The sequence below is a fragment of the Danio rerio genome, chromosome 8 (assembly GCF_049306965.1).
Source record: "Danio rerio strain Tuebingen ecotype United States chromosome 8, GRCz12tu, whole genome shotgun sequence".
Classification (NCBI taxonomy): domain Eukaryota; kingdom Metazoa; phylum Chordata; class Actinopteri; order Cypriniformes; family Danionidae; genus Danio; species Danio rerio.
The window spans coordinates 50,581,063-50,607,275 of NC_133183.1; the positions used below are offsets into that span (position 1 = coordinate 50,581,063).

Sequence of the window (26,213 nt, forward strand, 5' to 3'; positions counted from 1 at the left end):
ACTGCTGTAGAATAGCTTAATGTATTTTAATTAAGTTATTTTACTTTTTAAATTATGAATTTATGTAAAAAAAATGTGTTTAATGAATTTAGCATTTTCTACAATTTTAATCAATGCACGACTATGTGGCATTTTTTTCTTTTATTAACATAAATGTATTACTTTTAAAATCCAGACATTTTACATTGTAATTAATATTCACACATACATTTTTCAGTCATACAAGGATTGCGTGGCAGTGTGAAAAAGTAAATCATGTCGCGATTCATCGATCCTGCACACGACAACCAGCTATAAGAGGAAAGTAATGCCTTTTCGCCTACATTATCTGTCTTTCCATTTCACAGAAACACAAACACCCACATAAACACCTCCGCAGACGTGCCTCCACACAAAACCCAGAGAAATAAAGAGATTTATGTCCATCCTCAACCATCACACAATACACCGTACAACTGCAGATCTACAGCACACAAGAACAAACCAGTGCTTTAAACCCTCTATTAATGCTGCTTCATATCTCCAGTTTACTCAGTATGGCTGATCTCTCCTTCAAAGAGCTTCATATCAAGTCGAAAAATCAGCAGTGCAGATGATTCCCAGATTGAGCACTTCAACTGTGCATTCACTCATTTAAAAGCAACAACAGGAACACTATGTTCTGTGCTATGAATAACATGTGCGTGTTTGTCCATGTAACATTATTAGATTGCAATCATTTGTGGGAGATTTCATGTCTGTGATTTCAATGGCAAACCATAGAAAAAGAAAAGAAAAAAAAAAAAAGGACCTGGTAACCAGTAAGTGTATACAGTGAATACCAGTAAATTCACTTTCCCAGAATTCCCTGCATGACAATTCAATTTTATGCTTTTTAGTTGACATTACTATAGATATTTTTATTTATTTATTTTTGCTCATAATTATGTGCAATATACTTGCATTATTTCAGTTTTGTGTGTGTTACAATCATTTTTGGACTCGTAAAAAAAAAAAAAGTAGTCATAGTTACTTCTTATAAATATAAGCCCAAATCAGAAAAAAAAAAAAAAAAAAGTTGGGACAGTATGGAAAACGCAAATAAAAAAAGAAATTATTCATTTCTAAATTTACTTTGACTTGTATTTCATCATGATTTTATTTATTTATTTATTTTAATAAACACATATTTCAATTTTGTTTCTTGCGGCACAATAAAAAAGAAAAAATGGAACAGTAAAGCATTTATCACTTTTTAATGTTGCCATTCCTTTTCACAACATTTAAAAAGACATTTAGGGACAGAAAACACCAAGTGATAAAGTGTGTCAGGAGTAATTTTGTCCCATTCCTTCTGCAAACAAGTCTTAATGTGGGCAACAGTATGCAGTCTTTTTTGTTGCATTTTGCGCTTTGAAATGTCTCACACATTCTCTATGAGAGACAGGTCGGGACTGCTGGCAGGCCAGTAAAGTACCTGTATGCTCTTCCTCTGTAGCCAGGACTTTGTAATGTGTGCAGAATGTGGCTTTGTATTTAAAACTTTGCATTTCATTATTGGTGCTATACCAGGGCACTGACACAACCCTATACCATGACAGGCCCTCGCTTTTGGACTTGTTGCTGGTACGAGTCTGGATGATAAGGTCTTAAGAGCAACGAATGAATCTCATTTATTTAGATTTTGTTTGTTTAATTACATTACATAAGAGGTGTCACTTTAAAAAATGCACACATCTAGAATTATAATGAAAGCATTCGATTGCTTTTCTAACTTTTTATGCTCATTAGAACAAAATTAGTTGTGTGAAAAAAAAAACCCACCAAGATCGACATTTTTAAATATTATTATTATTGTTATTATTTACTATATGACTGTTTAAACACGCACCCAAAACCCAGACTTTTGCTCTGCTTTAAATCGCGTGTACAGAATCTGTTTGGGAAACAGCATCTATTTATTATTATTTATTATTATTAACGGAGCACGTCAGCTGACAGTCATGAACCATTATATGACTGTTTTGAGGATTGCATAGGAGGGGCGGTGGAACCTGTAATGAAAATAAATTTTCAAAGTGTTTTCATGTCAAAAAAAAGCAAAAGCACAAAACAGACTCACACTTAAAAGCAAGGGGCGGTCCCTGGTGGTTCGACAGTATGGGTTGCGTATAGAGAGGATCAGCTCTGTAATGTTTATTTGCCACACTTCAGAAATGGACTTAAAATACAGGAAAATACCTTTACGGGATGATAGCGGAATAGAACTGTAAAATACGGGAGAATCCTGGGAAAAACGGGATTGTTGACAGGTATGACTTTATTTGTTTAACAAACCTATCAGTCTACCGAAAGCCACGTTAAACCAAATTCTCCTAGGCTGTGAAAGGCATTAGCTTTGTATCAAATGGAATGAATAGATTTTTTTCAGATGCAGTATTTAAACACTTTAGCTGTTGAGAGTGTGTGGCTATTTCTGCTACATGGTGGAGAATTACGAATAACAGCTCATCTTCCTACATCTTCCAGCACAGCGTGGATTAAACGTCAGGATGTTTCATGGTTTCTGAGACTCAAAGCTAAATCCATGATCGATGCCACTTCCGTAATTTGCATATAATAAGCATGAGCTTTTCAGGTTTGTGAATGATCAGGCTTTCCATTCCTGCAGTGTATCTTCACTTAATGTTAATCAAAATGCATTTAAACCCATGTTATTTAGCATAACTGAGATCCCATTGTTGTTTGTTTGTTTGTTTGATTTAAACAACCAAGGCTTAGGCATCTACTTGGACACCCCTTGGCATCCCCTAGCTAGAGAGATAATTTGAGCTCCCTAGCAACATGCTGTGTAATGTTCCATTCAAAGACTCTAAAGGGTGTATCCTTGGATTGAAGGTCATATAAACATTAGGCCTGAGCCCACATTGGCTGAGGGCATCGAAGCACAAAACTTCTTAACCACACCCTAGCAACAAATAAACATCCTAGTATAGACCAAAATATCTGAGGAATATTTCCAGTACGTTGTTGAATCTATGATACGAAGGATCAAGGCAAAAAGGGGTCCAACCTGGTACTGGTAAGGTGTACCTAATATAGTGGCCTGTGAGTTTATGTGCAAACACAAACCCACAGACACCCGGTTTCTTAACAGCCATTGGCAGAGTAATCCGGCAATGGTCCACTGGTCGGTGTTATAGGAGAAGCTTGTGTTAATAAAACGGTAGGCTGTTAAATCACAAGGAAACAGTAAAAGTGATGTACTAATGTTCAGTTCAGCCTAATTGAACACTGTCTTGTCAATTAAGCAGAAAGTCTCTTGTGCTTTCTAATAGAAGGTTCTTCAAATGTCTGCAATTACTTTCCTGGCAGAGGCTCAAGGCACTAATAGAACATGGTGGACGTTCGTTTCAAAGCAACACTAAATGCATCGGCTATAACTTCACAATACAATGGAAAATTGGTGTTGGTATGCTTAAGCGAACATCAAAATATTTAATTTACATTAAATTTTACAGAGACTTGTGATGTTTTCTGGGTGGTGCAGTGGTTGAAGTAACAGATTGGTTCACTTTAAGGTTGCTGCTTCAGCACTGAGCCCTATAAAGCACATCACTTTTAAATGGCCTCAGCTAGACACTCGAAGGAGAGTTTCCTTCTTTGCAACCTATCGGTTCAAAGTAGAACACCTGAAGAATGATGGTGCCTAGAAGAATGTTACCATGTCAAAATATGAGAATCATGTGTATTTATATAGTGCATTTATTGTGTGTGGCCATATACTTAAAGTTTGGATGATGCGACGGCACCCACAGGGCAATGGCACCAGTGCGCTTAGCACACACCAGCTATTGGTGGACTGGAGAGACAGTGATAGAGCCAATTCAGTGGATAAGGATGATTGGTAAGGGGCAATGGAGGGTATTTGGCCTGGACACCGGTGTTACACCACTATTCTTTATGCAAAGTAGTGCCATGGGATTTTTAATAACCACAGCAAGTCAGGACCTCAGTTTAACATCTCATCTGAAAGACGCTGCTCACTGCCAGAATAGTGTCCCCGTCACTTTAGCATTAGAACTCGCATAGACAACATGCTGAATGTCGCCTGCTGACCTCACTAACACCACCTCCAACAGCAACCTAGTTTTAGCATGTGGTCTCCCATCCAGATACTAACCAAGGTCAACTCTGCTTGGCTTCAGCGAGTTACCGATCTTGGGTTGCAGGGTGATATGGCTGTGGCATTTAAATGTGTTAGCTCTCTATTGCTAAAGGTGCTAGGGGAACGCACTCTTATTTCAATGAATATAACTCTTTACTGAAACTGTTTTGTTGAAATGCATCAAAGTATATTGTCTCTATTCAATGAGAAATGGATACAAATTTTCAAAAGGTGGCCCCATTTACGTTGCCCACTGTATCTATGTGGATCCATCCATCCCTCATATCTAGTTATCTTCAGTTGCAATGTTTGTGTTTTCATTGGAGTAAACACTTCTAGTAATTTCACAGCACTTAAATATTCAACATAGGCTCGTTCTAAAAACATAGCACTGTATATGCTCCTGAAGATTGCAAATTATGTAGCCAGAGGTACTTATGGCTGCATTTCATCTTAAATACAAATGCTATGGGACAGTATGACTTCGTACCTTTTCATGCTTACCAGCTGACAGCTTACTTCTTTTGTGCGCGACTGTTACCAATTTATCCAGTTAGCTCACGATGTATGTCGGCAGACTTGAGAGGCAGAAAGGAGTTAACCATGAAGACGTGGTTCGAGTCAGGTTCGAGAGGATAACAGGGTGAGAATGTGGTAAAATCTGAAAACATGGTAAAAATCAGGCAAGGGTTTTTCATTTTTTTTGGATCGCTTTTTAAAACTGTCGGTTGGGTTTATGGAAGTGGGTGGGCGGGTCAATTGATGCTTTTGAAAACACTATTGGTTGGGTTTAGGGAAGGGGGAGTGTGGGTCAGTCGATCGGTCAGTCAGTCAGTCGACATCTCTGGTCGCCTCTGGTGGATTTACCTGAGAACAACAGGCACAAATGGCACTTGCAAGATAAATTTGAGATCTCAATAAACATACACAATGGCCTTTGGTGGATTCATGAAAACAAAAACAATAAAACGCAGCTACTGGGACACATTTGGCACTCTCCAGAAATGTATATAGTGGTACGTTTTCAGAATGAGCTTGGTTTGAAAATATATAACATTGAATAAAGCGAACAAGTGGTGTAAACAACTTTTGGTATGATTCTGTGTTGTTTTAACATCCTTTTTGAAGTTTTTGAAGTCTCCTGCATGGAAAAGTGTATTAAAAAACATGTAATTATAAATGCCTCTTTTTGAGTTTCACAGAAGGAAAACAAATGTCGTATGAATTTGGAACAGCATTAGAAGACTAACTTAATCACATACATTTTATTTATTTATTTTATTTTTTGCATGAACCAGCCATCCATATAAACTCAAGATTTAAGGGGATTTTCCCTGTAATGCTTCTGAGGTTGCTGTTCCATGACGGCATTGTGGGAAAGCTGTGGTTATAAATAAAAATTGAGGAGTTAAAGATTTATGGAAACTGTAATATTTTTATGTTACACTCCTCTTAGGATGAATCATTTGTTTTGTAGCGGCAGTAAGTGGTTTCAGATAAAAGCATCAGCTAAATGAATACTAAATGTCAGTTTATTTAGGGACTTCAAGAGATAGTTCTCCCCAAAAATGAAAACTGTGTCATCATTTCCTCACGCTCAAACCATCATAAGTTTCTTTCTGCTGTTGAACACAAAATAATATATCTTGAAGAATCCTGTAAACCAGTAGCCATTAACATCAAAACCAGCTATTTTATTTTTAATTCAATGCTTACTGGTGTATGACATACATCAACACATCTTTTGTGTTAAAAATGTTATAAATTAAATTATATATATATATATATATAATTATTATTATTATTATTATTATTATTAGTAAACCACACTTTACTGAACTAAACTAAACTTTAACTCTGAAAACTGGACTGGCTGCTTTGACAGAGTTTACACTATAAAAGCACTATAAAAATAAGGATGAATTGAATTGAATTTGAAGTGAATCTTTTACAAAACCATGGTGTTCACTCCAGTTTCTGGACTTGCTACATCCAAGACATCAGCATTTTAATGATTTGTAAAAGGACAAACATGAGACTAGACATGAATATAAACATTACAAGCATGATTATAAGTAGTATTCCAGCATGTTGTGAGCACATATGCAATCCGGGACCACAAAACCATCATAAAGATTTTTCTTTTTTTTCTTATGATTTTTTATTAATCATATGTGTAATTTTTAAAAATAAATTAGCTTTCCATTTATGTATGGTTTGCTAGAATAAAACAATATATTGGTCGAGTTACAACTATTTGAAAATGTCTAAACTCTGAAGGTTAAAAAAAAATAAATATTGAGAAAATCATAGCATTTTTTTTCATCAGCAGCACAGAGCAACAGTTCCCTTATGCCTAGTTCAGACTGCGTGATTTTAGCCCCGATTTTGCCTCGCCGACAGGTTTTGAGAAATCGCCGACAAATGCCTGAAATCACAGGCAAATCGCTGCTCGTGCCATGAGTGACAATCACACAGTATGAACTATCAAAGAGGCGATCTGAGAGAATCGCAGATGAGTCGCCGATGCCTGTGAGATATTTGGCATGCTAAATATCTGGAGCTGTCGGCGATTCAAATCATGCCGTGTCAATTGAGTTTTAACTGAAAATAACATCATTGATCGCCTACAGCCAATGAGAGAGCAGCTTTCACTTGTGTGTGCGTGTGTGTATACCTGCTGCAGGCTAGCGGGAGGCTGGGGGAGAAGTTAAAAGCGCTCTTTTTCGGTTTATTTGGACCCACGAAATGGAGGAAAAATTAGTGGAGGTTTGACAGGACTCAGGAACAACCGTCTCTGTTTGACATTTCATACAGAAAGAAATTAGTTTATTAATAACTTTGAGGAGAAATGGCTAATTCCCTTTAAACCCAGGTGAGCAAACATGTACATGTTCTACCCCATTAAAGGCTTCTTTCTTATTATGTAGTTAATAACAAAAGATATACTACATGTTTTTGGCTGTGAGACGTAGTTTGGACGAAGTTGTCGGCGATTCTCCCTATAGTAAAGTCATGCAATGTGAATGTCCATGTCGCCGAACCATCTTGCAGTGTAAACAAAGCAGCGACGAAACGCAAGCCCAGATAGTCATGCAGTGTGAAAACATCTGCGACACGACTAGTTTGAAAATCATGCAGTCTGAACTCGGCATTAGAAACAATGCAACAACCGTCAAACTGCAGAATGATTCCGCAAAACTTTTGCGTAGATTGTTTGTGAATTATGGCTCTGTGTACAGTCGTAAAAGTTGCTGCATCTGAAAACATCTTTTTCTAATCTTTTAAATCGTCAATAATCTTTTGCCAAAGTCCCTTTAAGACAAGTCTTTTTACTCTGCGGCCATCTTTGAAATGCCTCTCAGGCAGTATGCTCCAGCATTTTGTCTCAATGGTGAAATATAAACAAAACTGAAGCTTACAATTACATAACATATTTGGAACCACCAATAAAACGAAGCAACAACTGTCTCATAAGTTTCGCTTCTAAATGTCTAAATCAAACAAAATCTGCATATTTTCAGGGTGCCAAAGCTAATGTGCACTCAAAAGGAAACAGATCACAACACCAACTTCATTTATGGCCAGTTTTTAAAATGATCATCCTCTTAATAACGCCTTATCCGATTACACTGCTCTTCTGAAGTAATTCACAACTTCGTCTTGATGGTGAATCTCCTCCAGAAATGACAGTGACTTTGTTTACAAGTTTGTGGGCATTTGAGTAGCTGCTATCATGTAATGTGTGTTTGACAGGATGGACTGTACATCGCTTTCGTCTCATACAGATTACAAAACCGAAAAAAAAAAAAAAACTTTGTTTTTAGGTGCACTTGGTTCATTTAAAAGCACAGATTCCAGGCTTTATGTATTTCTTATGTCTCTGAAGCAAGTATTTGCTTCCAGTGCACTTGTTGACCACCAACAAGTTTTCCTTGGAGAAACATCAGTCAATAGGGATCGATGATTGACTCCTGTAGTAGTAGGCGGGGCTTCATTTGCCATACTGACTGTTACACTTTTCCCCATTTAAAGTAATATGAGTGACATGTCTCGTGTATTGTATAGTCTTTGCTTTTCTGTAGATTATCAGTAAGGTATTGCTCTGTGTATAATGTTAGACTTTGCCACACTTTTAATTATTTACTGCTTAAAATACCCAGTAAAATACCTCATACATTCATTACGGTTTACTACAGTAGTAAACACTGCATTGTGGGTCATTTTTATTATAACAGTAAGTTCCCGCGCTGTTAGGAATTTGTGGTATTCTACTGTAAATAAAGTATTTAAGTACTGCCACTGTAGTTGAAGACAAAAATGTGACAGTTGATGAAAATATTAGTCAATTGTTTGGAATGTATTAAATTCAGTATTTAATACTAAAAATACAAGTTTTGTACTTCTAGTGTAAAATGTGAATAAATTACAGTAAAACTACTGTAAAAATTGTCATACTGTAAAATTAAAATGTAATAAAGAGCACTGCAGTAGGTCCCTACTACTATAAAACCCATTTACAAGTAAGTTATTGACCTAAATACATACAACTGAATGTCTAACAGTGTAGTAAACGCTGAAAGCAGGTCCTGAAGATTTACAACTCATTACAGAGCCAGTTTCACTGCTAAAATGCACATGAATATCATTTTAAATAATCACCCAGAACTTCCTCGTTATGATAGAACATTTGGACTCATAAACTGTGATGTCAGATGTAATAACCTTACATCTTTCATCATAAAGCACATTGTGTCTCTTACCTGCAGTGCACATCGAGGCGGCAGGTGTTGCGCAGTTGCAGGCAGTTTGGCTTGTTCTTGTCCTGGTAGGAGCATGAGGGAACGATGGTCTGCCTCCTCCTCTCAGCACAGGCCTGATCTTTGCAGGCACAGAAAAGCAGGCCGTAGCTGTACTGCGTGTCGACTCGCTCGAAGAACTGCCGCAGGGCTTTATGGCAGCGCTTTCGGTTGCAGCCTTCCTGTGTCTGCGTCTGTGAGGGCTGCTGGCCTTGTGTCTGTGCACGTGTGCAGGTGGAGATGTAGTTGGAGCGCTGACGCTTGCAGTTTTCATTCAGGTTGCAGGCTTTGGTAGCATCCAGACAGGGGTTGCAAGGGCGGCTCGGGTCAGTGCAGTGTGGCTGGCCTTTACTGGTGCCTGAATGCATGCCTGCAAGGGGACACAGGACAGATGAGTTTATGAGAGTAAATTAACCCTTGAATGTTGTTAGGGATGTTTTCATCCACTCTAGTGTAAGTCTTGATTTGGCCACAAGTTACTCTGTAGAATGATGAATGGAATGATTTTTGGTGGCAAATCTTATTTTGACACATTTTAGGAAATGCTTTGAACTTTTTCAAAATTTAACAATATACTTTGGGCAAATTTCTTACTGTTTCATTATGTTCGTGGCTGTGTTTGCCCATTGACTTCCATCATAATGACATTTTTGATTGGAAAGCAATGACACCATATAATTCTGCATTTTTAAATGTTACTGGTTTTCCCAGTTGAGAAGAGGTACAATTTAATTTTTTTTACTGTTGATCACCAGTTGCAGTGCAAAAAAAAGCTTACCATAGTTTTGGCTTACTACTGTATATACTATATGGAGTGTAGTGTGTGTGTGTCATGCGTGGGTGCTTGCATGTGTATGGAGTCAATCTAGGGCCATGTATACCAGGGTTAAGCAATAAGGAATGCCCTATGGACCGGGGCCAGCGCAAGATATGCTTGGGAAAGTGGACAGGATCATTACTGGCCCAATCGGGACAGTGCTGCCTCACCTCTAATGTTTAATTTGCCTGCGACTATTTGTCAATTGCATGCATTTTAAGTTTGTTCTTTTAAGTCTTTACATGTACATTCACTGTGATGTTGCAAACATCATATTGCTTTTCGGTTTCTCTAATCTGATTTGATGTTTTGGGCATGCAATTTTTTTTTTTCCCGTAACCTGGTAACAAACAGTACCTTGAAGTGATAGCAACATGAAATTTTAAAGGTAAACGAAATTTCTGTTTCTGACGTCTTAGAAGCAGACATTTACATGGGAACAACACAAGTAATAAATATATACTGATGTTTTGCACAATTTGCTGTGAGTTTGGCAAGTCAGCCACCTTCTGTTAAATAATTTTGAACTGCAATAAAATACCTGCACATTTTCCATATGGCTTTTTGTTTGCAGAACACTTTATATTTTGCATATATATATTTAATATTTGTAAAAAAATTAATTATAGATTTACTGACATTGTTTTTGACACATTATTTAATATATGTGACTAAAAATAGCTAATTAACTTCTCTCTTTTTTTTCTTTCTTGAAAATTTTGCCAAATCAAGTAAAAATCGAAATCATTTTCAGTTAACCCTTGTAAACACTTGCAAAATAAAAGAAAATTTTGCAAACAAAAAATAAAGTATTGAGCAAAATTAAATAAATAAAAGCAAATCTCCAAAAATTGCAAAGCAAAAATTAATTTTTGACAAATAAAACTAAATTTTGCTATCAAAAATAAAGAACTGCAAAGGGAAAATTAAGTCTTAAAAAATAAGAATGAAATTTGCAAACAAAAAAAAGAATGTGGGGGCCCTGATTTGACAAGGGAACTTGGGTGTTTACGGCAGGCCAAGACCTGCCTCCATTTATGCAACGTCATCACCTGGAGACACAGTTTCACTGAGGTAGTTTTACAGCCCAGTAGGTCCGGGCCTGCCGTAAATGCTTAAGATCCCTTGTCCGCCCCCTTGTCAAATCAAGGCCTCAAATTGAAGTGCAAAGTGACGACTGCATCGCAAACTCATGGCTGACTAAAAAGCTAATCAAAATGAGCATTGCAATTGACTGGACAGTTTTATTTTAAGTTATTTTTTTGTTGTTGTCAAATGTAATTTTTATTTCTCAAAACTTAATTTTCCCTTTGCAGTTATTTTTCTGGCAAAAAAAAAAAAAAAAAAAGCTTTATTGCATTTTTTGAGGATTTGTATTTATTTATTTATTCATTTATTTATTATTGCCCAATACTTTTTTTTGTTTTTTTTTTGTTTGCAAAACTTAATTTTATTTTGCAAGTATATATGGCCCTAGATTGACTCCATACATGTGTGTGAGAGAAACATTGCATCTCTGAGAACATTAAAATAAGCAGCTCAGCAACACAGACAGACACACTAATCTGCTGTTTTACTTCATAGAACTCCATATAAAGATATAAACATGTTTTGCACAGCCCTATCTACAAGGTTAATGCTGCAAACTGATAATCAACAGTAAAACAAACTCTTCCCAATATACAAAAATAAGTCTTATTTACAGTTCTTGACAGATGAATAGGACAAACCCCAGTACAACAATGAATTCCTATATCTGAGTCAGTGTCCTCACTAGCTACTGTATGTTTCCATCCAAAGATGCATATTAGCCTTCTGCGCAAAATGGTAATATTGCATAAAACACTTGCAAATAAAGCACTGTTGCCATCTTGTTTTTCATCATGTTTCTATAAGTCAAAAAGAACAAAATCATCACTTACATTAAAACTTTTGCCAAATATCAAAAATAAAAGTGGGAAATGGTGTGTGTACGAGAAGCCACTGTAGGCCTTTTTTTATATAATCTTTGGGAGCTCTTCATAAGCAGAGCCACACAGTTCTGGAAGTAATAATAGCAAAACACTTTGATGACGAACTTAGCTAAGAGACTTTGGAATGACCAAAACACAATCCCATCACATGACTTTTTGATGCACATTATGGAATTTATTCAGTGAATGCGTCTCCATCGTAGTTTATGCACATTTTTTGTTCTTATGGTATAAAAAGTTTATCCTACTCAAGTGTGTGCATACATTTTTATGCGCATTTTCAAAATTGATTTGCATCTTAGCATTTCCATCATGCGATTTTTTTTTTTAATGTCACATTCCAAAATGCACATAAAAAGTAGGTTGATGGAAGCATAGCTACTGAGCTGCAGAAAAAAAAAATACACACACACACACACGCACACACACACACACACACACACTTACACACACACATACAGTACTCTCAAACACAAACACACACATATTGGTATACATAACATTATGAAGTTTTTCTTTTGGCATTTTTTAGAGAGATGATGATATTTTCTGAATCCTTACCATAACTCTATCCCTAAACAAAACCCAGCTTTCAATTTTCCAATAATTCAACAGACTAGAGTCAATTATTCCACTTCTACTATGGCTAACACACGTGAAGACATTCATGGCATGCTGTATTTAGTAAAATTATCTGTTCTAAACACTACTCCGAGTACTTAGTGAGCATTATGTTGTGAAAATTATAACAGCTTATAGCCTGCAATTTAAAAATGTATAGCTTACATCAGCGACATTTTCTTTTAAGTGTGTTTCCACACTCTAAAATAAAAAAATAAAAATAAATTAATAAAAAAACTGTTGCCTTAAATTTTTAAGCTGAATCAAATTGACCGTATGTTAAACTGAGCTTGCATAACTTATAAAATTAAGTTAGAACATGATTAACTAGTGAACTGAAAACATGCTGTCATGACTAATAGATCATATACTTTTTACAGTGTAGGTACAAGTTAAATCATTTGCTATTCATGGACTATAAATTTTAAATGTTAAATTAATTTAAGAACACATTACATCAATATGTGCACTGACATGTTCATTCTTATTATGCACTTTTAACCCTCACTAAGCAAACCAAGCTCATGCAGCACTGATAGAATACATGCAGTCTGTGAGAGCATTTGAAAATGGAACATTATATAGCCTAGTACATTTATTTATTGTTTAAGCTCATTTGTTGATTTCAGTCTACAGCAGGCATTCTTTATCTTCTTATCAGTGACGTAGTCTAAACAGTCTCTTGTCATTGGATGTAATGATTTTGCTTCTTCTTGGACACTTTTAATGCTTCCACACTGTAAATGTTCACTGCAACAATAAAGGGTCCATGGCTTGAAGTCAGTCTCTCTTATGTGATTTTTCTTATGTGATGTGTGTGAATGCAAGTGTATGGGTGTTTCTCAGTGCTGGGTTGCACCTGGAAGGGCATGCACTAGTTTTTGTGTGACGGTTTAGTCACTTACAGTTGAGGTCAGAATTATTAGCCCCCTGAATTATTAGCCCACCTGTTTATTTTATTTCCCCCACCCCAATTTCTGTTTAACGGAGAGAGGATTTTTTTCAACCCATTTCTAAACATAATAGTTTTAATAACTCATTTCTAATAACTGATTTATTCTATTTTTGCCATGATGAAAGTAAATAATATTTGACTATATATTTTTCAAGACACTTCTATACAGCTTAAAGTGACATTTAAATGCTTAACTAGGTTATTTAGGTTAACTAGGCAGGTTAGGGTAATTAGTCAAGTTATAGTATAATGATGTTTTTTTTTATTTATTTATTAATTTTTTTTCTGCAGACTTTTGAAAAAAAATAGCTTAATGGGGTTAATAATTTTGACCTTAAAATGACTTTTGAAAAAATAAAAACTGCTTTTATTCTAGCCAAAATAAAACAAATAAGACATTATTTAAAATATCTCCAAAAGAAAAAAAAATATTATCAGACATACTGTGAAAATTTCATTTCTCTGTTAAACATCCTTTGGGAAATATTTAGAAAAGAAAAAAAAAATTTAAAGGCGGGTGATAATTCTGACTTCAACTGTATATCTTATTCAAGCCTTTTTTTTTTTTTTTTGAGGTTCAGGTTAAAATAAAAATATTATCAGACATACTGTGAAAATTTCATTTCTCTGTTAAACATCCTTTGGGAAATATTTAGAAAAGAAAAAAAAAATTTTAAAGGCGGGTGATAATTCTGACTTCAACTGTATATCTTATTCAAGCCTTTTTTTTTTTTTTTTTTTTGAGGTTCAGGTTGTGAATTTATTTAAAAGAGCAGAAATTATTTGCCATACAAAATATGGAGCCGTCATGTGGTCAAAAACTCATCAAAAACTGGAACCACTTTAACTGTGGGATTCAAGAGTCAAGGACTCAAAAGCCCCGCAGTATAAAATGAGATATTTAGTCAGTACCAAACTCAAACTATTCTAATGAAACAATTTAAGATAAAATAAGATAAAATAAGTACACCCCAATGAATATAAAATACAATATAGGCAGAGGAGTTGGTGATCCAAATGCAGTGTCTTTATTTACAAGAGTAGTCTGTCAGGAAATGGTCAATCTCATGAGCAAATGGGTACATACAGGGCAATCAAAAGAGTAGTCCAGTCATAGGTGAAGAAATCGCTTAAGTGTAAATCAATAAACAAAGCAAAGGTCTGTAAACACAGCACGGGAAAAAAAAAGTCAAGGAAAACTCTTCATAATGCTACAGGATAACAAGACTCAGCAATGTGAATGAGAAAGTGAAGTGGCTGAGTCCAAATCTGCCTACTACTAGGTACTGCATTTAAATTTAGATGTTCGGCCGTTAGAAAAGTATGTTCTATGCAGTATGAATGTGAAAAGTATGAATGGAACTTATATACTACATCCGCCATTTTGTCATGATTACATGACCTACCGGTATGAGTTGCGTCGCTTCACTCCCAATTATGAAATCTCACGTGGGGCATCATGGGATAGCATAGCGTCCATCCGATGCACACTTTAGATTCTCGCTGGAAGTAGTAGGTTATCCGGGTACTTCTCACATACTGATTTTAAAATTTTATGAATTCGGACATACTACTCAGCTCGCATAGTGATTTTAGCATGCTATACTATGGAAATATGCGATTTCGGACGCAGCCTATATATAGTCCGTGGCTGCGTCTGAAACCGCATACTTCCATACTATATAGTATGCTAAAATCTGTATGTGAGCTGCGAGTAGTATGTCCGAGTTAATAGAATTTGAAAATCAGTATGCGAGAAGTACCCGGATGACTTACTACTTCCGGCGAGATTCCAAAGTGTGCATCCCATGCATGCTGCACTATCCCATGATGCCCCGCAAGAGAATTCATGAATGGGAGAGAATCCACGCAATTGATGCAGGTAGGTCACCTGACCATGACAAAATGGTGGATGTAGTACGTCCGAATTCCATTCATACTTTTCATATTAATACTGTATAGAACTTGCTTTTCTAACGGCCGAGTAATACGTTTAAATTCAAATGCAGTACCTACTGAGTAGTAGACGGTTTGGGACGCAGCTCATGTAATCAGTGAAAAAGAGGTACAGCTATGTCTGTGTGTGAGTGTCCTGATTATTGTCAGGTGTTGCAGGAGTTGATGGGGGCTAAGAGTTCTGGAAATTGTAGTTCTGCAATAATACTAGAATAGATCTCCAGTGTTAATAACACCCCTAGCGATCATGACAACAGAATTTCATAGAAAAAAAAAAAAAAAAAAATATATATATATATATATATATATATATATATATATATATATATATATATATATATATATATATATATATGATATATGTATGTGTATATATATATATATATATATATATATATATATATATATATATATATATATATATATACGGCCTTCTTGATCTTTCCTAAATACAAATTTTCTAAATACTTATTATTATTTTATTGTATTTGAATAAGACTTATATTTTTGATTTTTAATAACCAACTATTCTATTTGTTTTAGGTCACAATTAGAACCTCATTTAATTGTTAATGCATTATTCATTCTTTTTCATTATCTTAAAAATGTAAAGTGGTAACTGAACTGATTATGTAAAAATGCAATAATATCAATATACAAATTTAAAAAAGAACAAAAGGGGGTGTATTTAATTATACTGAATATCTAGCTGTGTACAGTGCAAAATGCTGATAAGTGCATTGAAGATAAAATAAAGCATTAAAAAAGGAAACAAGGGCATGTTTCCAGCTGTGCGACGTCTCCGAGTGTAGCTTCTGAATGAAGTGTTGAGGGGATTAGGGAACGATCAGCTGGAGACAGAGAGGAACTTCTGGACCTCTACAACTGAATGAAGGTCGGCATTGATATGTTGCCCTAATGGCGTCTCCAGCCTTGACGGCAGCTCGAAAACTAATAAAACCCAGTGGGTGATGCTATAACTTTGAGAACAGATGGTTTATCAGACCCCTTGTAGAGAGCAAAAGATGAATTTCACTCCGAATGCAATTTTTGTTAGTTATGAATAAAGTGCTAATGATCTAAATGTCTAAACTGTTTACTCTAAATGAGCAGGAATATAATATTTATGTAAATAAAAAGGGAGCAGATGTATAAATTATCTCATGTTATGGCGTCAGAGGGCTCAGAGAAACATTATAAAAGTCTTTTTGAAGATATTCTGAGACTGGCTGATATTAATAACTATCTTGGTGTTTGTCGGAAGAGTTTTCTTTGATTCCTTGCTGTCTGAAGTGACTCATGATTAATAACACATGTTCATAAGCTTGTCTGATGAATTAAATTAATAAAAAAAAAAAAAAAAAAAAAATATATATATATATATATATATATATATATATATATATATATATATATATATATATATATATATATATATATATATTAAATTAAAAGTTAATAAAAATGTATTTAAAATTAAATTAAAGTCTAATAAAATAACATTTACTTTCATTTTAGTTAATAAAAATAAATTTAAAATAAAATTTAAAAAAATTTAAACAAAAAAAATTAATGAAATAACATTTTTGTTAATAAAAATAAATTTAAAATAAAATTAAATAAAATTAAATAAAATTAAATTAAATTAAATTAAATTAAATTAAATTAAATTAAATTAAATTAAATTAAATTAAATTAAAGGCAGCAGGGTGACGCAGTGGGTATCGCCTCACAGCAAGGAGGTCGCTGGTTCAAGCCCCGGCTAGGTCTCCCTTCTTCCGTGGAGTTTGGATGTTCTCCCCGTGTTCACGTGGGTTTTCTTAGGTTGCTCCGGTTTACCACACAAGTCCAAAGGCATGCAGTATAGGTGAATTAGGTCAGCTAAATTGTCCGTAGTGTATGTGTATTTCCCAGTGATGGATTGCAGCAGGAAGTGCATCCGTTGCAGAAAACATGCTGGATAAATTTGTGGTTCATTCCACTGTGGTGATCCCAGATTGATAAAGAGACTAAGCTTAAATTAAATTAATAAAACAAAACAAAAAAATAATATAATTTAATTTAATTTAAAATTATTTTAATTGAACAGCAATTATTTCACTAAAAAATGCAATTTTCTAGTCATGAATAGTGCTAACGATCTCAATGTCTGAACTCTTTACTGTTTAAATGAGTGAAAAATTATATTTATTGAATTAAAAAGCGAGCAGGCATATGCATTGCCTCATAATATGGCAGCTGGGAGAAATCATTTTGAAGCTATTTAATGGCTGATTGATATAAATAAGTATATTTATTTATTTATTTATTTTGTCGGAAGTGATTTTTTTGCTTATCATAGATCTTGTACATACAAGTAATGATTAAAAACTCATGTTCAAAAGCCTGTCATTAATATAACATAAAAATGTTTTTATCAAACACATCTTTACTTATTAAAGACAAGCCTTGTCTGTGTTTTAGATGTATCTTTTGATGGTCTAGGCTAGTGATTTTACTCTTGGCATGCTTACATGTGGATGCAAATAAAAGGATTTGTCAGCTATTTAATGTTGAAGTAACACACAAATTGATTGTGTGCCTCTAAGGTCAAGTATCTCGGCAGTTAAATGAAGAAGGGAGTCCTGCATGCAATCAATACAATTTAGAGCAAGTGCAATCAATGCACACAGGCTCCTCTACTGATAACCTCAATGCCACAGCTTTTTAGAGTGGAAAATTTCACTCCCCGGGGACAAAAAAACAAAAAAAAAAAAAAAAAAACAAACAAGACAAGTGCATCTTCTTAGAGCTTTTTTATATTGGAAAATAAAAATATATTTTCTTAGGATTTAACATCACATCATCAGCAGTGCCTATATATTTGACTAAATCAAACATATTTAAATGGCATAAAACCTAACTCTATGTGGGACTAATTATGAAATCACATCTAAAAAAAAAAAAAAAAAAAAAAAAAAAACACTTCTGACTCTTGTAGTTTGTCGTCATTTATAACTAACTTTGTCTTATTAGAGTAAATAATTTTTGGAAACTTGTATAAAACTCCACACATTCAAATACTTTTTCCCTGTCTAGAAAGAAGTCAAGCAATGTCTTAGTGTTTCAGAAACATCAACAACTTTATTTATTTATTTATTTTTTTTTTTTTTTACAAAAGTTCTACATATATATACTAAATTTGGTTTAGAACTATCAACTTAACTTTTAGAATATCATGTAACTCGAGACTCAAATGCATTTTAACTCTATGTGAAATAATGAAAAATGCGTGTTTCAGAAACAGTTGTCTAACAATGTTTTAGAATTTTAAATGGTATTTAAACAATATACTTTTGTTTCAAAATAAGTTGTGTACCAATATACATTTTAGTAGTCATAGTAACAGTATCTTCTTTCAAATACAGTAGTGTAACAATGTCTTTTCACAAAAAAGTAATGTAATGTTTTGTTATTGTTGTTGTTGTTGTTTTTCCAAAAGAAAAAAAGGGCAACATTCATTCATTTATTTATTTCTCTTCAGCTTAGTCTCAACAGTGCTAACCACTGTCCCATCATGCTGCCAGAAGTGACACACTATTTAGTTTTTCAAAAAACAATATTGTAACAGTAAACAAAATCAAGCAAACAGTAGGCCTGCTGTATCATGTTTTATGTAGCACTACTGCAACCATTACTGCTGCTCTCCTCTTTATCCTCAACTTCATTATGTCTTACTATGACCTCATTGTCTGATGCAATGCTTTCACTATCATCACTACCTTCAGGAACTGGTGCAGGTTTTCCTCTTTGTCCTCTGTAAAACCTACTAACATCAACATAGAACACAGGCATACAAACTCTTACATTGCCTCATAGTACTGAACAACATTGAGAGCTAAACAGAAAATATGTATCCCTAAAAGCACTTTGTCATTTTTACACACAGACACACTGATTTTTTTGTTTGTTTCTGAGTTATTGTATTTTTTTTTTCAGATATAGAAAATGGAAAATTATAATAACAAAAAAGTATTGAATACAAACGATTGCACTCATTGTAAAATTGTATTGCTGTGAGTTGAAAAAGAACTGATGACTCAGCATGTTCAAGGACCCACACACAATTGTGGACACACCAGTGAGCAGTTTATGAAGGCCACATTGCTAGCACCAGGTATATCTGCAGACTCTGTTGATTCTCTCCTTGATTTGTTTAACTCTAAAGTTAAGATTCTCATAGATGACAATGCTCCTGTTGAAGTCAGGAAGATAACTGGTAGGCAAAAGGGATCTTGGACAAGGTCATCAAGAGTACAAATGATGAAAAGACAGGGCACAAAAGCTAAGCGTATGTGGAGAAAGACAAAACTAGTAGTCCATTATAATATCTATAAAGACAGTCTTCATGCTTTTAATATGGAACTAAGCAGTGCTAGGCAGACTTTCTTTTCAAACCTTATAAACAGGAACATAAATAATCCTCGCAAACTCTTTGGAACAGTAGCACCTTTACTCCTGCTGTAATTGTGGGTATTCACATTAAATGTAATGTGTTCTCATTGATTTTTATATATGTTTTGTGTCATTTTGATAGAGTATGTCCTGTCTTGAAAATGATCTCTTACCGTTTAAACCTTTTAATGCAGATAACGAGTTGGAACCTAGTACTATATTACGTTTAATATTTTAATATTAAATTTGATTACGTTATTGTGTTTTGAAATGCCTGTACCATACCTTCTGGCAATCCTTGAAAATGATGAAAGGATGTTTAAGCCCCGATCACACCAAATGTGTTTTTTTTTTCACTTTTTAAAAATGTTTTTATATTGGCGACAAATGTTTTGCACACGGCTTATTTGCTCTACGCACATCTCACATTCATCTCTTGTTCCTTGTATTTTTGATGGTGTGGTCTGAGTGCCTGCAGTTGGAAAACTTTACTTTCAAAAAAGACACCTGGTCATCAAGACCATTAATGCTGTCTGGTTGCTTAGCATCAAAAAACGTGCAGCACACCGCTCTTTTGAAATGCCAAAGTCAACAAAAATATAGTGCGTTGCACCCTGCTGCACTTGTTTTTCAGAACTGAAAGTGTCTTTCACATCCAAAATCAAAACTTTCATTACTAAAGTTATTTTTCGGACTCATAATTGTTTCTTCTCAATTCATAATTTATCTTATAATTTTGTTTTGTTTGTATAAATTAAAGTGCCACTTTCTGAAAAGCTCTTATATGGAGCTGGTTTGAATGTCTATTTTGCAAATTACCAACCTTGTGCACTCAATTGTGCAAAAAATAACTCATCACTTCATCAATTACGTGTTGTAAATAAGGCAGAAAGTTTTCATGAGATGTTCAAATGTAAATACAAAAACTGTACACATATATTTTCCTTACTTAAACTGAGACAAAATGATGTTGTAAAAGTATCCCATAATGGGTTTCCCTAATAAAAATATCCCAACAAAAGTTCTTGCTCTCAATTGACAAAAGCCATTTGCAACAATCTAAATGCGTGGCAAGTAAAGCTTACCCAGATCTAAAAATAATACTGTGTGGTTTTAGAGTGTTTCTAAATTTGATTCAGCAGTCCTTGCTCTCTCTTGTCAAGAGTGTGTGTATGTGTGTGTTTTAGAGAGAGCGGTCTTAGGTGTGTGCCTCACAGTGGAGGAAGAAGCTGTAAATGAGGTATGAAATTGGTTGCTGAGAACGTACATAAAAAAGTGTCCAGCATCTGGAGGTCAGAAGATGCTGCAGCACGGATGCTTAGAATTCACAAACATCTGCTTAAAGCAATACACTGCAGGTGAAGAGGGTAAAAACATCAAGTTATAATTATCATTTAACTTCCACAAAATTATTTTTATAAATATTAAACAATAATTACATTGTTACAAAATTTTAAAACTAAAATAATATAATTTGTACATATTAATATAATTTGAAATATAAATAAATAAATAAATAATATATATATATATATATATATATATATATATATATATATATATATATATATATATATATATATATATATATATATATATTTTTTTATTTTTTATTTTTTTTTTTACAAATTTATAAACATTTACAAATATGGAAAACATTTTTATGAATAAACAAAGGGCCCAAATCTCAAAATTCAGAGGTGTGAAAAAAGGGTTTTGCTTGCTGGGTCCCATCTTAAAGAACAGAGAGGAACCAAATATAAAGAAACAGGACACTATGCTTGGAAATATTCAGATATGCTGAGTTTCACAGCTGCCTCAGGTCCACGACAAATAAAGTGGCATGACTGTTTCATAAATCCAAGGTTTCCTTCATTCAAATCAGGAGCGCAAAAGACATACTGAATTTTATTTGACATCAGAGAGAAATAGAGAACCATAAACCTCCTCTGGAGAGGATCATTTAGGTCACAAAAACTCCATAGTCAGATAAAACATTGAAAGTGACAAAGGAATAAAAAAGATTTATAGTTTTTTTTTTCCTCTTTTGTTTTCTACTTCTCAGCAAGATTTCTGAAGGGTTGCCTTGTAATTCTGCAGCCTCTAAAACAAATTATGACCAAAGAACTGCAATCCTGGTAGAATACAGGTCACAGTTTCTGTCTGAAATCCTCTACAATTTAATAAATTGAATTAAGTTTTTAAGGATTATGGGTGTATTTAACCCTAGTATGCAAAACAAAATATAGATTTGAAGGTATCTTCAACTAGCCAGCCAATCAGTCGAGCAGTCAGTCAATCAATCAATCAATCAATCAGTCAGTCACTCACTCACTCACTCACTCACTCACTCACTCACTCACTCACTCACTTACTCACTCACTCACTCACTCACTCACTCACTCACTCACTCACAGAACAATCAATCGTGTTCATCCAATTGGAACAACACTTGAAGTTTGATGTTCTGAAACCAGTATGGAAGGACACAATCCAGGTAAAACATTACGTTGAAATTTCTTTTCTTGCAATATCTGAAACGATTGATTCAGGGAATGTCCACACGTACATGGGTATTTTTATAAATAGAGTTTCATTTATTTCATTTAAAAATAAAATCTCTGTCCTTATTAAAATGGGGGAAAAATACCCTGTGATGAATGTTAAGGGTGTGGATGACATACAATTCTGGATGTGTTTGCTGTGAATTTGACTCATTTATTCATGTTTGGTCTAAACCCAGCCATATTGGCCAATCAGAAAAGAGAAAACTTGTGCCAAAATGAGGGGAAAAAAAAGGTTTCCTGTGGAGGGACAGACAAGCAACTTACTATCACCAGCCACTTTATTAGATACACCTGTCCAACTGCTCGTTAATACGAAATTCTAATCAGCCAATCACATGGCAACAACTCAATGCATTTAGGCAGGTCGACATGGTCAAGACAATCTGCTGTGATTAAGACCAAGCATCAGAATGGGGAAGAAAAGGTGATTTAAGTGACTTTGAACATGGCATGGTTGTTGGTGCCAGACGGGCTGGTCTGAGTATTTCAGAAACTGCAATCTACTTGGATTTTAATGCACAACCATATCTAGATCAAAAGAGAATGGCCGAACTGGTTCGAGCTGATAGAAAGCAAGCAGTAACTTAAACAACCACTTGTTACAATCTGAGAAGAGCATCTCTGAACAAACAGCATCTTGAGGCTCGGTTTGCATCGCTGCGCATGGTCTAAAGTCAGTTGCGTCCTGCTATGGCATATTTGCTATTTTCATAGTTTACTTTGTAAGTGGAAAAACTAAATGCTTTACTAGCAAGAAAGCAATTTAACAAACCGGCTGCAGCACGAGGATAAAGAACGAGCCTTCTTCACTTTCTCTTTACTTTACTTTTACTCTTTACTTACATTAATATTTGTGCATTGATGTACATCATGTGTGTATTAGGTTTTGAACCCGCATAGGTGCATAACTAACGTGCTCTGCGATGGAGTTTCACTCAGTACCGGTTTAACTTGGTCAATTGCGTGGTTTCAGTTTCTCAAAATAGCAATGCACCCACAATGTGCCTTAACACACCTCTTTATAGACCAGCACACCCATGATTACACAAAGTGAAGCAAATGAATTTGCTATTTAAACAGTGTGACCCAAAACATGAAAATTAGGGTTGTGCTGGTCTAAAAATAGCAATAAAACGCACCAAACACGTCTTGTGTCTTATTGCGCCGGGTGTATAATAGGGCCCTATAACTTATTAACACTTTGAGCTGTGAATCTGTGCAGACCTTTCACTTCCACAACAAATAAGTATAATTAGTGGACTTTAATGATCAAATACTAATACTAAATGCGCTTATACAATACTGATCACTCACGGGTATTTAATGTGTGAATAATCTGGGAATGTGTGTAATGGATGGCTAAAGGGACAGCAGGTTCAGTCTAGGTTATTCACAGCTCTTGGCACTGGCTGTGTTAATTGCAATTAGTGGAAGTGCCACAGTTTAGATGTAATCTGCTCTGAGGTGCAAGAGCTCGTTACAAACTCTTTAGCCTCTACTGTTGCTGTGAGGAGAATGGCAAGCCTTTCTTTACTTCTCATTACTCATCTCCCATTATCATACTTAGTTAGGAGAGACAGGAAAAGACAGATACTGCGATAGAACAAGAAAGAGAGAGATTCAAACTTTTGTATAGAACAATTCCCAGAGGTGCGTTTATAATGCTAATAAAGTGATTATGTAAGAAACTTGCTTTTATGTAAGGCTTTTGACCCTCTCTTGGACCTGTAAAGAATTAAATAGCTTTTGTGGACATGAACTAAATGGTATCACTTTAATTTAAAGGTCCATATGAGAATTAGTAGACTGTGTGCTTAATATCTGTTGATACTGCTCCTTCAACAGACATTTAACTGACTATAAGAAACTTAAGTACATGTCAAATTACACTAACCCTAACCCCAACCTAACAGTCTACTTATAATCTAATGAGAATTAGTTGGCATGTAGATGCGATGTAACTTCTATTCAACAAACGGACCATCAAATAATGTGAGTCTAGGTAAACTAGTGGTATGGAATTCAAACATATTAACAACACTGAACAAACCAATAACTCAATCAAAATATATACACTTTAAGTGAAAAAAAAAAACAGATCTGAATCTAGTAAATGCTCTTTATCACATTCTTTGCGAGAGGTTTCCACTGTCTTTTACTTACTAGACTCCATTTCCCATAACGCCCTCTTAGTTACAGACTCACCTGTTTCCCATCAGTGACACAAAATGTTCTTCTTAATTGCTCAGTAGTATGTTCAAATTCTTGAGCTGTGTCCCAAATGGTACAGTATGCACTTATGGACTATGTACTTACGCACTTTCATAACAGCATAGTATATGTATGTAGTGTCATCCCAAATGGAACACTAATGTTGTTTTGTTGCCATATTAGTGAAATAAATAACCAAAATACTATTTAATACCTGTAAAAATGGTGTATAAAAGTGCATAAGAATATGCAAGAAGTAGCCAGGTGACCTATTACTTCAAGAGAAATTCTGTAGTGCACATATAAACAGTGCACTATCCCATGGTGTCACATAAAAGAGCTCATTAATGAGAGTGAAGCAATGCAACTAAATAGTTAATAATTATCACTTCCAGTGATAATGACCAATGCCAGATGTAGTACATCTACATTCCATTCATACTACTCAAATTCATACTATATCGCCAGATGGATCGGTGCAGTGACAGCAGAAATGTAGTTAATGTACTGTTCAGGTATGGTAAAGAAGTAGCTGAACCTAAGGACAACACTATTGATATACAATATTCTTACTCGCACCTATGTTCATGAGCTTTGGGTCAAGCCCAAAAGGACAAGATCTCCTATAGAATTGGCTGAAATGAGTTCACAGAGTGGCAGGACGCACCATTATAGATTGTGTGAGGAGCTCTGTCACCCAGAGGAACTTGGAGTAGAGTCGCTGCTCCTCCACAAGCCAGCTGAGGTGGCCCAAGTATCTGTTTTGGGCGAGACCTGTACATCTACCTAGGGAGGTGTTCCAGACTTGTCCCACTGGGAGGAGACCCAGGGGGTGACTTAGGACATACTGGAGGGATTATGCCTCTCTACTTGCCTGACAATGCCTTGGGATCCCCTAGAGAAGCTGGATAAGGTGTCTGGGGTTCCTTGTTGAGACTGCTCCCCCTATGGCCAAGCTCTAGATAATAAGCGTAGAATGGATAGATGGATGGATGAATGGATGATGCAGGGGTACATTAAGGATTTTGCAGTACTTTGGGTATCAAAGTGCTGAAATGTCCACGTCGCTTGTATGCAAAAGCTGACTGCTGCAATTTATTATTATTATTATATATATATATTTTTTTTAAATATGCATGCACACCTGCTTTCCACTTACAGTATGTGCACTCCTTGCAATATTGTATTATAAAGAGCTGTATCTGAGATTAATAAATACTGTAGAACACATACAATTCTTTTGTAAAGTTTTAGAAATATATGTTTCTAATGTATTTTTGGTAAATGCAATGTATTTTACTCATATTTATTTTACAGCTGTCATGCCATAAAGAGAACAGCAAATGTTCCATTTTATTGTGAAATTGCTCTCATATATTCAACAATATATTTTGAAGAGCAATTAACTTCAAACTGGATAAAAAACAAACCAGAAAACTGTAATCTGAAGAAATGCTCATAACTAATACTAGGATCCAATTTATATATCTGTAGATGTAACACAGAGTCAGAAATACATATAGCTGCAAGCAGCAATTATCGGGGCCAAGCAGCACAGTGGCCACATAATAAACAAGCATGGCAACAAGCTATAAAGCAATGTGGAAATTCTATAACTTTTTGGCAGCATGGTCTGAGCGAAATTTTGTGGGAATTGGTGGAAATTGGGCTAACAATCTATGGAGAGTTCAAATCAACAGATTTTCAAGCTAATTCAAGATGGACAGGAAGTT

General features: G+C 34.9%; 1 protein-coding gene across 1 annotated transcript in view; it reads right to left on the minus strand.

The window, feature by feature from the left end:
* Positions 1-26,213, minus strand: part of gfra2a (GDNF family receptor alpha 2a) — a 179,849-nt gene that overhangs the window by 70,803 nt on the left and 82,833 nt on the right. Inside the window, exon 4 of the mRNA NM_001017996.1 lies at positions 8,911-9,316. Coding sequence (NP_001017996.1) covers positions 8,911-9,316 — 406 coding nt within the window. The remainder of the gene's footprint in view (positions 1-8,910; positions 9,317-26,213) is intronic.